Consider the following 15723-nt stretch of genomic DNA (forward strand, 5'->3'; position numbering starts at 1 on the left):
GTTCAAAATTAACTGGTTAGGGACTGCTAGAATGTGAATGGCTGCTGCCACAGCCCTGGTACAGACTTCCCATGAGAGCCTGGCATCCCCTCAGCTCTACTGGGCAGAAAGTTATCTTTTTTTTTTTTTGATACTGGGGATTGAACCCAGGAATGCTTTATCACTGAGTTACATCCCCAGTCTCTTTTATTTTGGGGAATAAGGTCTCACTAAGTTGTTGGGGCTGGCCTCAAACTTGTGATCCTCCTGCAGGCATCACCTTCCAAGTCACTGGGATTACAGATGTGCCAATGCACCAGGCCAGATGTCCCCTCATTTAGTAGTCAGTGCTTTTCCAAGATGCTGATAACTGCAGCTGGGTTCCAAATACTCTTCAACACTCACAGGAAGAGAGGGAAGGAAGGAAATGAACAAGGATTAAAAGAAAAAAAAAAAAAAAAGGAAAGAGAAGCAGGCAGGCATCTCCACAACGATACTCATTCCTTTATTGTCAACTGTTGATTTGAACAGGGCTGGGACCTGCAGGCTGCTGGCAGCACCAAGCTGCAGTGCATTTCTGCTCAACCAAGAGGCCTCCATCCTGAGCCAAGGGGACAGAGGGTAATGTTTTATATATATATTTATATATTACATATGTCCCATATAGTCATATGTATAGAGTGACAGAATTGGTCACTGCATTAACTGTTGTCCTAAATAAAGACCATAGCAACAGACATGGAAATTTGGTCCTAATCAAGTCCCTTACTTTGTCAATCAAATGTTTGATACATCAAAAGGAAAAGGAGAAAGAGAGAGACTGAGACTGAGATATAGCCACCCCAGTGGCCCTGTTCCCAGCGTATCTTACGTTGAGTGTAGTCTCCTGTACAACACACACACACACATACACACACAAACACACACATACACACGTACACAAAACTGCAGGCAGGAGCTCCTCCTCCGACTACACCTTGGGCCCAGCCCACAGACTGGGGGTGGTGAGTGGGTAAATTGTGCTATAAGACTGTGAGGGACAAGTGACCAGACAATGTAGAGTCAGTGTGTCCAAGTGATGAATGGGGTGACACGTGCTGTTTCATCCACAAACAAGAAAGAGGTCAGTGGGGGAGGTCCCCTGGAAGTCCCTCGTTGCGCAGGCCACCTGGGGATATCTACACATAGCTTCTGTCCCAGCCATAGCCAGATCTCTGATCTGAATCCTGAGTCTCAAATCATCTTGGGCTCTGATGAAACTGTGATTTCCTTGAAGGACAGGAACAAATGGTAATTGAGTGGCTCAACCATCTAGTCCAGTAAATACAGCAGAAAAGACAACAATTGAGTTAAATCAAACCAAATCATCATTCAGAGAACTTAAATGGCACAAGAAGGGCTTACTTCCTGAAGGGAAGAGAATAGTCCCCACTGCCACCTGCCGCAGCACATCTGTCAGCCTCACGCTTGACTCCAGTGATGGTCAAGAGACAGGAGACTCGCACTGCAAGACTGTCTGAAATCCTAAGTTACTTGTCTGCTCTCATGATTTCCTTGTCACCCTTCCACCAATATACCAACTTCAAAGATAAATCAATGGTAGCCAGGCGTGACAATGCACGCCTGTAATCCCAGCAGCTAGGGAAGCTGAGACAGGAGGATCATGAGTTCAAAGCCAGCCTCAGCAATGGCAAGGCGCTAAGTAACTCAGTGAGACCCTGTCTATAAAAAAAAGTCAATGTACTTGTGTTATGATCCTTAGTATTAGAGAATTTTCTATTTTTAAACCAACATATAATTAAATAATAAACTATTAAATGTTTACAGAAAAATTACAATTTCTTCTCTAAGAAATCTTTGCATTTATCAGCATCTTTTGAGTAGATCCAAGGCTTGGAAAAAGATAGACATAGGATCATGGACATATTCCTAGAGGCATATTAGGGAAGCATAGGGAATCCAGTGACAGTTATGGAGTAGAACTTTGCAATTTTAACTCAAATGTAATTTCTCATGTAAAATAACTTTATGCAAGCAGGGCATGGTGGCAAACGCCTTTAATCCCAGCAGCTGGGGAGGCTGAGACAGGAGGAATTCAAAGCCAGCCTCAGCAAAAGCGAGGTCTAAGCAACTCAGTGAGACCCTGTCTTTAAGTAAAATACAAAATAGGGCTGGGTATGTGGCTCAGTGGTCGAGTGCCCCTGAGTTCAAACCCCAGTACCAAAAACAAAAAGAAAAAAAAAGTAACTCTATACAATTTTGTGGCATTGAGTATGTGCAAGGACTTTTTAAAAAATAATGAAAGTTTTATATGATTTAAAAAAGTCAATAAAAATTAACTCTTTTTTGGGGGGGGGTAGGTGTAGAAATTTAGTTATCACTTGTGATACCTGGGGTCATTTTGGGCTGTCACAATGGAAGATTCCTGAGGAGGGACCAACTTGCACACACGGTAATGGACAGATCAGTTTTCAACAAAATAGTGCCATCAAAATATGACTGAGAAACAGAAGTATTAGGCAAGGCTAGCAATGATTGCGCCTGGGTCTCCATCTCCTGGGCCAAATACAGGAGGAAAACCACAGATTTGGATACCTTCATTTAGCCAGGAGCAGATCCCTCCCACTATGAACTGAGATGGGGCAGGGAAAAATGATGGAAGCAGGAAGAAGCCATGGTAGTTGCACCAGGCACAATGGTGCACACCTATAATCCAGTGATTCCAGAGGGTGAGGCAGGATTGCAAGATCGAGGTCAGCCCAGGCAAATTAGACCCTGTCTTAAAATTAAAATAAATAAATAAATAAACGGACTGGGTGTGTGGCACACTGGTGGAGTGTCCCTGGGCTCAATCCCCAGTACTGACTACAAACAAGAAAAAGGCGGGGAGTTGGTTGGAGAGTTCCTCAATCATAGGAACTTCTAGAGGGAGAGAAACAAAGGGACTCAGAGGAGGAACTTCCCTTGATGACAGTCCACGATGTCTCAATACTGTTCCATTTCCAGCAGGTCCTGAGTTGGCTACAACTGGTTGGTTCATAATTCCCATCCAAGGGCTGGGAAGGTGGTCAGGAAGCAGAGTTTGGGAAGCTGTGAGTTCTTGACAAAGCTGAAGAGCACAGGCTGAGTTTTGGTGAAGTCGTTTAAGTCTTTGAAAAAGAGCCCAAGAGGCCAGAAGAGGTTGTCAGAGGCCCAGAAAGTGGAGAGCAGGCTCTGTCCACCAGGAACACAGGCCCAACACTGTTAGGATGTCTCTTGTCCTCAGTGGACACCCTGTAGTTTTCTAGTCCCAGAAAGTGCTTAGGGACTGCTCACCATCAGGGTAGGAGGAGATGGAGATTATGGAATGAGGTGGGTAGAAAAAGTACTGTCTTCTCAGGCACTAGCCATCTTCCTCTCTGAGGGTGGGAGACACAGGGAGGAGCTTGAGGTCTGACCAGGGGTCTCCAGGCAGAAGAAAAGGAGACTATGCAGTGATGGCCACAGGCCCAAGCTGCTCAGGCGAGGGCACCTCCCCCACATAACTGAGCTCCACGAATAAATAACATGAATTAAATAAAGGAGGCGCAGAATAGCAGGCAGAGGCAGCATCTGCCAGATCCTCACCCCTTCACACATACACACACGCACATGCACGCACACTTACACACACACACACCAAGCGGCAGATGAGATGAGCCCAGGTTGGCTGCCCCATCCTAAAAGTCTGTTGGATGGGCAGTCTGACTGTGAAGGCTGTCACTCATGGTCCACCACTGTCGCAGGGTGCAGAGAAGCAGAGGCCAGGGAGGCATGTGCGGTGGAAGGTGGAGGCCGCTGAGGACTCTGGCACCTGCAGGGGTGGGAATGAGACAGGCAGAGTGGGAGGTCAGGGACACAGGAGATGGAACAGCGAGGCCTTTCCTTTCCTTCCCTCAACCCATTAGAGTGCAAACAAAACCCTCTTCAGCCTCAACCAGCCCATGCAGTTCCCCTGCCTCCCAAGTCCAGTGCTCAGTCTGACCATGGTGGTACTGACCAGGATCGGGACTTTCGGACTTTAGATGTGGAAGGTCTTTCTAGAAAGCTGTCCAGCCTCATGAGCCTCTCCATGTGTAGTGCACGAGGGTCTTGTTCTTGGTCATTAGAGAATTCCATCTCAAAGACGGCTGGAGGGGAAACGTCCAACTCCAAAAACATGATGTTTTCAGCCTGTGGTGAATCATGTCAGATGAGAACAACAGCCTCAGTGACCAGCACTTAGTCAATCTTGAGTATTGCAAGAGTGATGGGTACTTTAAGGGAGTAGAGGTGGTCAGCATCCCCTCTCCTTGGGTTCTCCCCCACACCCCCCATTTCTGTTTCCCAGCTTCTTACCCTATACCTGGGGTGGGACCCCATTGCCATGGCAACCCGAGCATACTGGCTGATAGGCCTCTTGTAGCCCACTGCAGATGTTGGCCGCTTCTTCATTTGGCTGTTATTCCTGTAGGGAAGAGGCGATATCAGAATGAATTTCCTTTTAACACAAAGGGCAAATATCATGAGGAACTAATTATCATTCTTGGTAGCCAAGAGACCCTGCAGTTGCAGGTTTTGGAATATTCTGCTCCTACTTCTAATACAACCTGATAACTTACAATTATTATAATTTTTTTTTGGTGGGGTGGGTGAGTGAGTGGGATACTGTGGTTAGAACCCAGAGGCATTTACCACTGAACCACATCCTCAGGCCATTTTTTTTTTATTTTGAGACAGGTTCTCACTAAGTTGCTGAGGCTAGCTACGCACTGGGATCCTCCTGCTTCAGCCTCCTGAGTAAGTGGAAATACAGGAGTGTGCCACCATACCTGGTATACACAAGCACATATTTCTTCAATATTGTTGCTCTAATTTTTTTTCCACAGTAAAAAGGGCTATCCAGGTGCAGTGGTACAAGCCTTGGCAACTTCGCAAGACCCTGTCTCAAAATAAAAAATAAGAAGGGACTGAGGAGCTGGGTTGTAGCTCAGTGGTAGAGAGCTTGCCTTGTACATGTGAGGCACTGGGTTCGATCCTCAGCACCACATAAAACTAAATAAATAAAATAAAGTATTCTGTCCATCTACAACTAAAAATATTCTGTAAAAAAAGAAGGAACTGGGGATGTAGCTCAGTGGTAGAGCAACCCTGAGTTCAATCCCCAGTACTGCAGCAAAAAAAAAAAAAAAAAGGTTGAGGGCTGGAATGAAGAGGAAAATCCAGTCTCATTTTAGTTTTCAGATTTATACACTAATTTCATACACTACACAAAATTGTTGATGACTGATAGCTCTGCTTTCATTTTCCTTCACAGGATATATATAATAAAATGGTTAAAAACTAGCCAGCTGGGTAGTACACACCTATAATCCCAGCTACTTGGGAGGCTGAGGCAGGAGAATGCACACTCAAGGCCAGACTGGGCAATTTAGTGAAACTCTGCCTCAAAATAAAATAAAAAAGGGCTGGGGTGTGGCTTTGTGGGTAGAACACTTGCCTAGCATGTTGGAGGCCCTGGGTTCAAGTCCTAGTACCACCACCAAAACACACACACACACACACACACAAATATATGATGAGCACATGAAAAGAAGTTCAACATCATTAGTCACTAGCAAAATATAAATCAAAACCACATGAGATGCCATGAGGATGACTATAATTTAAAAAGAGACAATAACATGTGTTGGTGGAAATTTAACAGTTTGGTAGTTCCTCAAAAAGTTAAAACATGTGCTGGGTGCAGTAGCACAAATAATCCCAGTGATGTGGGAGGAGCAAAAATTTGAGGCCAGCCTCAGCAATTTAGCAAGGCCCTAAGCAACTTAGTGAGGATGTGTCTCAAATTTAAAAAGGGCTGGGGAGGTAGCTCAGTGGTTTAGCACTCTTGGGTTCAATCCCAATACCAAAAAAAAAAAAAAAAAGTTAAACACATAATCTAGAACTTCCACTACTAAGCATATACTCCAAAGAACTGAAAACATGTAGTTGGGCGCCGTGCCACACGCCTATGATCCCAGCAGCTCAGGAAGCTGAGACAGGAGGATGGTGGGTTCAAAGCCAGCCTCAGCAACGGTGAGATACTAAGCAACTCAGTGAGACCCTATCTCCAAACAAAATACAAAATAGGGCTTAGTGGTTGAGTGCCCCTGAGAGTTCAATCCCTAGCCCTCCCCCTCCCCCAAAAAACATGTACACAAATGATCATAGCAGCATTATTTCTAATAGTCCAAAAGTAAGTTTGGCACAGTGGTGCATACCTGTAATCCCAGTGACTTGGGAGGCTGATGCAGGAGACCTAGCAAGTTTGAGGCCAGCCTGGGCAACTTAGTGAGACCATGTCTTAAGTAAATAAATAGGGTCGGGAGTGTCGTTCAGTGATAAGAGCGTGCCTGCGTTCAGTCCCCAGGACAACAAAAATAAATACGCAAAGCAGAAATAACCCAAATACACATCAACTAATGAATGGACAAACAAAATATGGCATGCCCATAGAATGCTATATTACTCATTGGTTAAAAAAGGAACAAAGTACCGATACATGGTAGGACATGGACAAAACTTGAAGAAAACACTTTGCCAAGTGAAAGACACCAGTCAAAGACCACATATCATACAGTTCCACATCTGGAATAGGCATATCCATAGAGACAGAAGGTGGATTAGTAGTTTACTAGGACTGGGAAGGCTACATAGAATGAGTGACTGCTAATGGGTCTGGGGTTTCTTTTTGGAGTGATGAAAATGTTCTATAATTAGATAGTGGTGAGAATTGTACAATTCTGAATATACAAAAATCCACTCAATTGCATTTTTATTTATTTATTTGATATTGGTAATTGAACCCAGGGGTGCTCTAACACTGAGTTAAATCCCCAGCCCTTTAAAAAATTTTGTTTTTAATTTTGAGACAGGGTCTTGCTAAGTTGCTCAGGCTGGCCTTGAACCTCCTACTTTAGTCTTCTGAATTTCCAGGATTATAGGCATGTGCCACTACACTGGGATCAAATGTATACTTTACTTATTATTATTATTTTGTGATGCTGGGGACTGAACCCAGGGCCTTGTGCATGAGAGACAAGCACTCTACCAACTAAGCTACATTCCTGACCTAACTATATACTTTAAAATGGTTATTTTTATGATTCATGAACTATACAAAGCATTTGTTTAAAAGCAAAACAAAACAGACTTACAGTTTTTAAGCTTTTATACTTTTAAAAAGTATACTTTCTTCTACCCAAATTCCCACTCCTAGGAATTTCCCTAAGGAAATAATCAGGAATAGGGGCAAAAATTTGTATGTAGGGTTTATTATTCAGCTATATGAAGGAATATTATATAGTCTTTAAATTTTTTGTGTGTAGCCTGGTGTGGTGGTATATGCCTGTAATGTCATGCGTCAGGTGGCTGAGGATGGCGAGTCCAAGGCCAGCCTGGACAATTTATTGAGACCTATTGCAAAGCAGGAAAAAAAAATAGCTCAATTTACCTAACATGTGCAAGGCCCTGAGTTCAAACCCCAATACTACACACACACACACACACAAAAAAAAAAAAAAAAAAAAAATTTCTACAATATGTTAAGTAAAAAAGATTAAGTTTTTGTTTTATGCTTAGGGAATATTTAATAGAATGTTAACGTACATTATCTTTGGATTGTGTTGTTATGGGTGATTTTTATTTTCTTCATGGCTTTTTTCCTTTGCTGTTCTGGGGATCAAACTCAGAGCTACTAGTGAGCTATACTGCTAACACCTTCGTTATGCCCTTTGGCATACTTGAAAAACTTTGCAATAAATATGTATAACTTTATATCAAATAAATTATTTCAAACATTTAGAAAAATATAGGAAATAGTAGATATCTGTATGCCTACTATCCAGCTTTGTCCAATCTTAACATTCATTATATCAAATCTCTTTTAGAGAAATAAAATACAGCTATTTATTTATTTTGGTACTAAGGATTGAACCCAGGGTACTTAACCACTGAGCCACATCCCCAGCCCCCCACCCCCCTTTTTAAATATATTTAGAGACAGGGTCTCACTGAGTTGCTTGGGGCCTCACTAAATTGGTGAGGCTGGATTTAAATTCAGAATCCTCCCTAGCTACTGAAATCACAGATATGAGCAACTGCACCCAGCTTAAAATACAGTTTTTAAGCTTCCCATTTCCCCGCCTTCCCCAGAGTTATCACTCTCTTGAGCTGGGTGCTTATCATGGTCATGCATAGTTTTACACTTATTTTTATATGTAAGTATTCATACACAATGTGTTACTTGTATGCCTATTTCTAAATCTTGAGCTGTCTGGTGTATGAACTGCACCTCATTTGTTCTCAGTGTGCAGCTCTAGATTATCACTTTAACCACAATGCTATATTGTGCATTAAAGTTTCCGTATAGCATCTTGTGTGGGCACATATGTGTGTGTGCACCAACTCTTGTTGATGGGCACTGAGGTTGATTTTTTTTCAGCTATTAAATATGGCTTAAACACTGTGCTCCATGTACACAGTCAACATCTTCCCTGGGACATATACCCAGGAATGGAGTTGTTGCATTGTAGAATATGTGCATTTTCAATTTTACTAGATATTGCCAAATTGCTTTTCAAGTTGTTATGCCTATAAAACTTTCCATTACTCTATATTCTAACCAAGTAAGGGTATGTCAGGTATTTTACTTTCAGCAATATGATGAGTATAATGTATTACTTTTTTGGGGGGTGGGGAGTGCTAGGGATTGAACCAGGAGTGCTCTACCCCTTTTCAGGCAGGGTCTTGTTAAGTTGCCCAGGCTGGCCTTGAATTTGCAGCCCTCCTGCCTCAGTGTCCTAAGTAACTGGAATTAAAGGTGTATGCCACCATGCTACACCCAAGGCTCATGTATTACTTTTAATTATCCCAAGCAAACAAACACAAAAAAAAAAAACAAGAAAGTCATTTATTTCCTTTTTTAAAAAGAAAGGAGCCAAGTGCAATGGCACACGCCTATAATCCCAGCTACTTAGAAAGCTGAGGCAGGGAATCTCGAGTCTGAGGTCAGTCTGGGCAATAAAGCAAGACCCTGTCTCAAAAATAAAATAGATAGCCAGTGCATGCCTGTAACCCCAAGCAGCTCAGGAAGCTGAGACAGGAGGATTGTGAGTTCAAAGCCAGCTTCAGCAACAGCGAGGCACTAAGCAACTCTGTGAGTCCGTGTCTCTAAATAAAATACAAAATAGGGCTAGTAGGGCTGGGGATATAGCTCAGTGGGTAGAATGCTTGCCTTGAAGAAGGCCCAGGGTTCAATCCCCAGCACCACAAAAAAAAAAAAAAAAAATAGGGCTGGGGATGGGATGTGGCTCAGTAGCTGAGTGCCCAAGTTCAATCCCTGGTACCAAAAAATAATAATAATAATAAATAAATAAATTTTAAAACACAGGTTTTGGAATAAGACAGACATGGGTTTAAATGCTGGCTCTGCCACATAAAGCTCTGTCACCGTGGAAAGTGGCTTATGATCTCTGAGTCTCTGATATGTCATCCTCATCATACAGAATTGCTGAGATTAAACAAGCACTTAGCACAGTTTAAGGGCAACACACACATGGTGTCTGTGACTGTTATTAATTCTCAATTCCACTTGCTAATTTCAAGTAGGGATACAAATGAAATGAAATGAGTAATAAAAAATTCAAAAGGCAGCTGGGTGTGGTGACACACATCTATAATCCCAGCAGTTCAGGAGGCTGAGACAGGTAGATCGCAAGTTCAAAGCCAGCGTCAGCAAAAGCGAGGCGCTAAGCAACTCAGTGAGACCCTGTCCTTAAATAAAATACAACATAGGGCTGGGGATGGGGCTCAGTGGTCGTGAGCCCCCAAGTTCAACATTCAGTACCAAAAAAAAAAAAAAAATTCAAAAGACTACCAATTGGGAGGCAGGAGAGCAGATGGGCAGAGCAATTTAGATAGGACATTCTGTCCTTGCATAAAACAAGCTGTGCAGAGAGGCTACAGAACAGTGCCTCCCTTCTGCACAGGGGCAAAAAGCAGCATTCTTCTTCTTTTTTTTTTCAGTAATAAATGGAAACCTTCATTTATTTTTATGTGGTGCTGAAGATCGAACCCAATGCCTCACACATGCTGGGCAAGTGCTCCACCACTGAGCCACAACCCCAGCCCAAGAAGTAGCATTCTTGTGGTTCCATTTATAAGAGTGCTGGACCCCACTTAGGAGTCCCTGCTGACCTTCTTTATAGATAAAAACCAGGTAAGGGGGCTGGGGTTGTAGCTCAGTGGTAGAGCACTTGGCTGGCACGTGGGAGGCCCTGGGTTCGATCCTCAGCACCATATAAAAATAAATAAATAAGATGAAGGTATTGCGTCCATCTACAACCTCCAAAAAAATTAAAAAAAAAAAAAAAAAAACAACAGGTAAGGCAAGGTTCTAGAAGCCCCACTTCACTTTGCTGCTGGGAGGCTACAGGATGTGCAGAGGCTAGGCATGTGGACAGAGGCAGCATCAGTGACAGTGGCAGCAAGAAGACAGTTTTGTGATGGGTGCAGGTGGTAAGTAAGCAGCACTGACTCCATGAGGAAGAGAGTGGGAAAGTCCGGAAAATAATTTTGTCTGTCTCAAAATAAAAAGGGCTAGAGGTATTAGCTTAGTGATAGGGTGCTTGCCTAGCATGTACTAAGCCCTGAATTCAATCTCCAGTATCTCTCTCTCACTCACACACACACACACACACACACACAAAGTTTTTTTTAATATTATTTTTAGTTGTAGTTGGACACAATACCTTTATTTTATTTATCTATTTTTATGTGGTGCTGAGGATCAAACCCAGGGCTTCGCATGTGCTAGGTGAACACTCTACTGCTGAACCACAACCCCAGGTGCGTCTACTCATCTCAACTGAGCTTTACAACAAGTTCCTCAGTGTTTTGTGTCCAAGGTCATATAATTAAGGACCCTAGGAATCTGAACCTGCTGAAGTACCCTTTTTATGATGGTGTACTGTCTTTCCGGAGTGCATTCAGGACAGTCTGGGGCCAAAGAGGGCCTTTGCAAGCCCAGGCTCTGGGAACAGGACAGAGGGGCAGAGCTGGGCAAACATTGGGTCAGTGGGAATTGGCAGTCTGACCTAATAAACATGCCAGGGCTATTCTGGGTGGCACGCAAGGAAGGAAGAGTTGGGGGAAGGGATTCCGTAATTGGGACACCAAATTTCCCATCTACTCCCTCTTCTGCCCCAGGCCTGCTTTCATGATTGATCCCTCTAGTAGGAGGGTTGTGGCTGACAGCCCAGAGCTAGGGGCCTGACACTGCATTTCCCAACAGAGACCCACAACAGTTATCACCTGCGTGGCTGATCCCAAGAGTTCTCATAGGACCCCTCTTCATGGCCCTGCGATCACAATTTTTTTCCTTTAATATTAAAAAAAAAACAACAACCATCAAATCTCAGCTCTATTTCATTTTGCTGACTCTGTCTGATCACCTTTTCTCCCCTGTTCAGAAAACAAGCGTCCAACATCATTGGGTGTTTTCTCTTGTAGGTCCTCCATGTGCACCCAACACAGCAAATTTGGTTTTCTGTGATCTGGTCACTCCGTCCCTGCAGCTTACCTGTCCACCTTGCTGCAGTGCCCTGTGAGTCTGAACTCTCAGTCTCCTCTTTCCCCTTCTGCTCACTGTGCCAGCCCTGCCAGGGACAGGTGACTTCCCCTGTTTCAGATTCCCTTCAGTTCTCCCAGAAGTCTAGGAGACTCCACGCAGAGCTAAGAATGTTCTTACTAGGGCAAATGTTGCCTCTGTGATGAAACCAGTTTGACTTTCTTCCCTTCTGTTGAGAATAAGGACTGTTCTCTCTTTAACCCATTAAGTTCCAAGTTTTCAAGTCTGTGAATATGTCAATGAAATGTGACACAGGTGCATTAAAATAGGTTGAGAATCATAATTATATATATAACTTAAGATCATCAGTATTATTAATGACATCATTAATAATAGCATCAGTCATCATTCGCTCATCACTTAAAAAAAAAAAAAAATAGAATCCTATGGGCTGGGATTGGGGTTGAACAGTAGAGTGCTCACCTAGCACATGAGAAGCCCTGGGTTTGATCCTCAGCACCACATAAAAATAAAATAAAAGATGTTGTGTCTGCCGAAAACTAAAAAATAAATATTAAAAAATTCTCTATTTAAAAAAATATAAATAAATAAATAAATAAAATAAAGGTATTGTGTCCAACTACAACTAAAAATAATATTAAAAAAAAAAACTTTGTGTATGTATGTGTGTGTGTGTAATACTGGGGATTGAATTCAGGGCTTAGTACATGCTAGGCAAGCACCCTATCACTAAGCTAATACCTCCAGCCCTTTTTAAATTTTGAGACAGTTTCAATAAATTGCCCAGACTGGCCTCATACTGGATATCCTCCTGTCTCAGTCTCCTGAGTTGTTGGGATTACAGGCAGGTGTCACATACTCAGCCTTAAACACTTTCTTAAGGCCCTAAGTGGCAGAGCAGGGACTAGAATTCAGAATGTTCCAAATCCAAAGTCCAGTCCCATCCTGTACCATGGTGGATTTGTAAAGAACCTAGGCTGGGGGCTGGGGGTGCAGCTCAGTGGTAGAGTGCTTGTCTGTCATGCATGAGGCCCTGGGTTCAGCACCCAGCACAAAAACAAAAACAAAACCCAGAATCTCGGGTGGATTTGGATACCGAGGCCAAAATACTCAAGTTACAATAAAATTTTGTGAACCCTAAATCATGGGCTATGGACATTATCAATCAAATATATAACTCTTAGAGGAGAACTTTATATAAATTCAATTCAAAATAAAGGCAATTATGAGAAAATAAAAATAAAAGATCATATTTGTAAAATAGCTATTGCTGGAGTTGGTTGCAAAAATGCTTTTTGAAGGCAACTTTAATACAAAATTGTGATTGTGCAAGGTACCTCACCTGTGATTATGTTATCAACCAATGGCTACAGAGAGATAGTGGAGAAAAAGGAGAAATGGATTGACTTCCAAAATAAGTAGACATGGGCGTGTCTCAAGGGTTGCCTAACATTGACTCCCTGTTCCCAAGACATGGGTGGAGTCCATGCTTGTGGCTCCAGGAGGAGGAGGGAAAATGCTTTTCCAACAAAAGCTTTCTAAAGGGACAATACAACCTTAGGTAATTTCTTTCAAACAATGTCTTTTCTTCTCAGTTCAAGCAGATTTGGTGTTCTCATCCCTGGAATAGCATAGGCCCCAGGAAAGCAAAATATCCCACACTTATTGAGTGAATGGAACAATGCCCTGATTAGTTAAATATGCTTGGGGAGAAAGAGCTTTTCTGTTAGTTTTTTTTGAGCCCTGATTTAGTTATGTTGCAAATGGTGGGAGCCAACACTGAAAGAAAGCATCTTTTTCTCTGGAAGGGGATGTACTCAGATCCCAGAGCTCCCAGAAATGAGGAAAGCCATATTCAAGGACCTTCTCTATCTTCAACCTTCCACTGGGAAATGAGGGACTTGAGGCAGATAGTTTTAGAGAACCAGGCTACCAACTCCCTGCTCCATCCCAGGCTGCCCCTCCGCCCCTCTGCTGAGTCACACTCTCAGTGGGATTGCAATTATGATGAATTGTTTTTACTTTATTCTAACCACCACTGCTTTAAAAAAAAGAGTCATTTAAAAAACTTGTTTCATATAAAAATTCCTAGCTCCATTTTTATTTGCCTTTTGATTTCATATTTTTGGTACTGGGGAATGAACCCAAGGACACTTTACCACTGAGCCACATCCCCAGGCCTTTTTTTTTTTTTTTGAGAAAGGGTCTAAGTCGCTGAGGCTGGCTTCAAACTTGTGATCTTCCTGTCTCAGCCTCCTAATTCACTGGGATTATAGGCATGCACCACCAAGCCCAGCTTGATAAATGTTTTCAAAGTAATTTATTTCTTGAAGTTCTTTTTTAAAGTAATCTGTAATAACTATTCATTTATTTAGCTGCAGTAGAGAACACTGCTTTTATATATTTTATCCTTACCCAGATATATTTCGTATGTTTTCTGTACAAAACATATACTGTCTATTCTGAGCCAGTATATATTTGTTCTATACAAAATAGCATGGTTAGATTGTGAATATACTTATCCAGAATTATGAAAAATTGTATAATTATATCTTTAAATTATCAATACAAAATTTTCCAGGAACACAGTCCAATTGGGATTGATCTAGAAGAGTTGCCAGCACAAACCTGTAAATATAGACTGGGGAGATATGCAGATTTAAATTAAAGGGCGTCTGTTTGGTACTGGAAAACACTATAGAGGTGAACTAAAGAAAGAAGTTTTTGAGGAAAGACCAGAATTTGCAGGTTTCCCAATAGCAAAGAAAACTCCTTTCTTGCCAGGTACTAGGTGCACACCTATAATTCCAGCAACTTGGGAGCATTGCAAGTTCAAGGCCAGCTTCAGCAACTTATCAAGGTCCTAATCAATATAGTAACACCCTGTCTCAAAATAAAAAATAAAAAAGGCTGGGATGTAGGGCTGGGGATATGGCTCAAGCGGTAACGCACTCGCCTGGCATGCGCGGGGCACTGGGTTCGATCCGATCCTCAGCACCACATAAAAATAAAATAAAGATGTTGTGTCCACCGAAAACTGAAAAATAAATATTAAAAAAAAATTCTCTCTCCTCTCTCTCTCTCTCTTGAAAAAAAAAAAAAAAAGGCTGGGATGTAGCTCTGTGGTTAAGCACCCTGGGGGGGGGGAGGAGGAGAAGGAGGAGGAGAAGGAGGAGGAGGAACAACTTCTCTGAAGCAAGAAACCATAAAACTCAAATCAAGGGGCTGGGGATGTGGCTCAAGCTGTATCGCGCTCGCCTGGCATGCGTGCGGCCGGGTTCGATCCTCAGCACCACATACAAACAAAGATGTTGTGTCCGCCGAAAAACTAAAAAATAAATATTAAAAAAAAAAAATCTCTCTCTCACTCTCTCTCTCTTTAAAAAAAAAAAAAAAACCTCAAATCAAAACCCTCAGTTCCAGATTAAAAGAAACTAACAAGGCATAATAATTAAACAAAATACATAATCTCAGGTGGAGATGGAGGAAAACCTGAAATTGGTGATTGTACTTTGGTTATGTAAGAGAATGTCCTTGTTCTTAGAAAATACAAGTAAAGGGTTAGAATGTTTGCAACTAAATCACAAATGACTAGGGTCGGGGGAGACAGAGGGAATTAAAATAAGATATGTCAAAGTGTTAAAAATTTGGTGCACAGTATAAGGGAATTCTTGGCACTCTTCTTCCAATTCTTATGTTCCAGAATAAGAAGTTAAAAAACATGCCTTCTAGGGCTTGGGTTGTGGCCTAGTGGTAGAGCACTTGCCCCGCACATGTGAGGTACTGGGTTTGATCTTCAGCACTACATAAAAATAAATAAATAAAGATATTGTGTCCATCTATAACTAGAAAAAAATATATACATTTAAAAAAAATTGCGTTCTCAAAGCTTCTCTCACCCCATCTGTAGTTGAGAACTTTGATAACATGACTACATCAAAATATTAAGAAATTCTTGCTGCACATGATGGTACAATTTGTAATCCCAGTGAGGCTGAGGCAGGAGGATTACAAATTTAAGGCCAGCTCAGCAACTTAGCAAGTTGCCTAAGCAACTTAGTGAGACCCTGTCTCAAAAAATCAAAAGGGCTGGGGATGTGGCTCAGTGGTTAAAT

At 42.1% G+C, this 15723-nt stretch overlaps 1 protein-coding gene across 1 annotated transcript in view; it reads right to left on the bottom strand.

The window, feature by feature from the left end:
• Positions 1-463: 463 nt before the first annotated feature.
• Positions 464-15723, bottom strand: part of Kif3c (kinesin family member 3C) — a 40531-nt gene continuing 25271 nt past the window's right edge. The window contains exons 6-8 of the mRNA XM_027933537.2: positions 4336-4444; positions 3998-4170; positions 464-3811 (exon numbers count right to left, since the gene is read on the bottom strand). Coding sequence (XP_027789338.1) covers positions 3718-3811; positions 3998-4170; positions 4336-4444 — 376 coding nt within the window. The 3' untranslated portion in view covers positions 464-3717. The remainder of the gene's footprint in view (positions 3812-3997; positions 4171-4335; positions 4445-15723) is intronic.

Source organism: Marmota flaviventris, chromosome 14 (genome assembly GCF_047511675.1).
Source record: "Marmota flaviventris isolate mMarFla1 chromosome 14, mMarFla1.hap1, whole genome shotgun sequence".
In the NCBI taxonomy this organism is placed as follows: domain Eukaryota; kingdom Metazoa; phylum Chordata; class Mammalia; order Rodentia; family Sciuridae; genus Marmota; species Marmota flaviventris.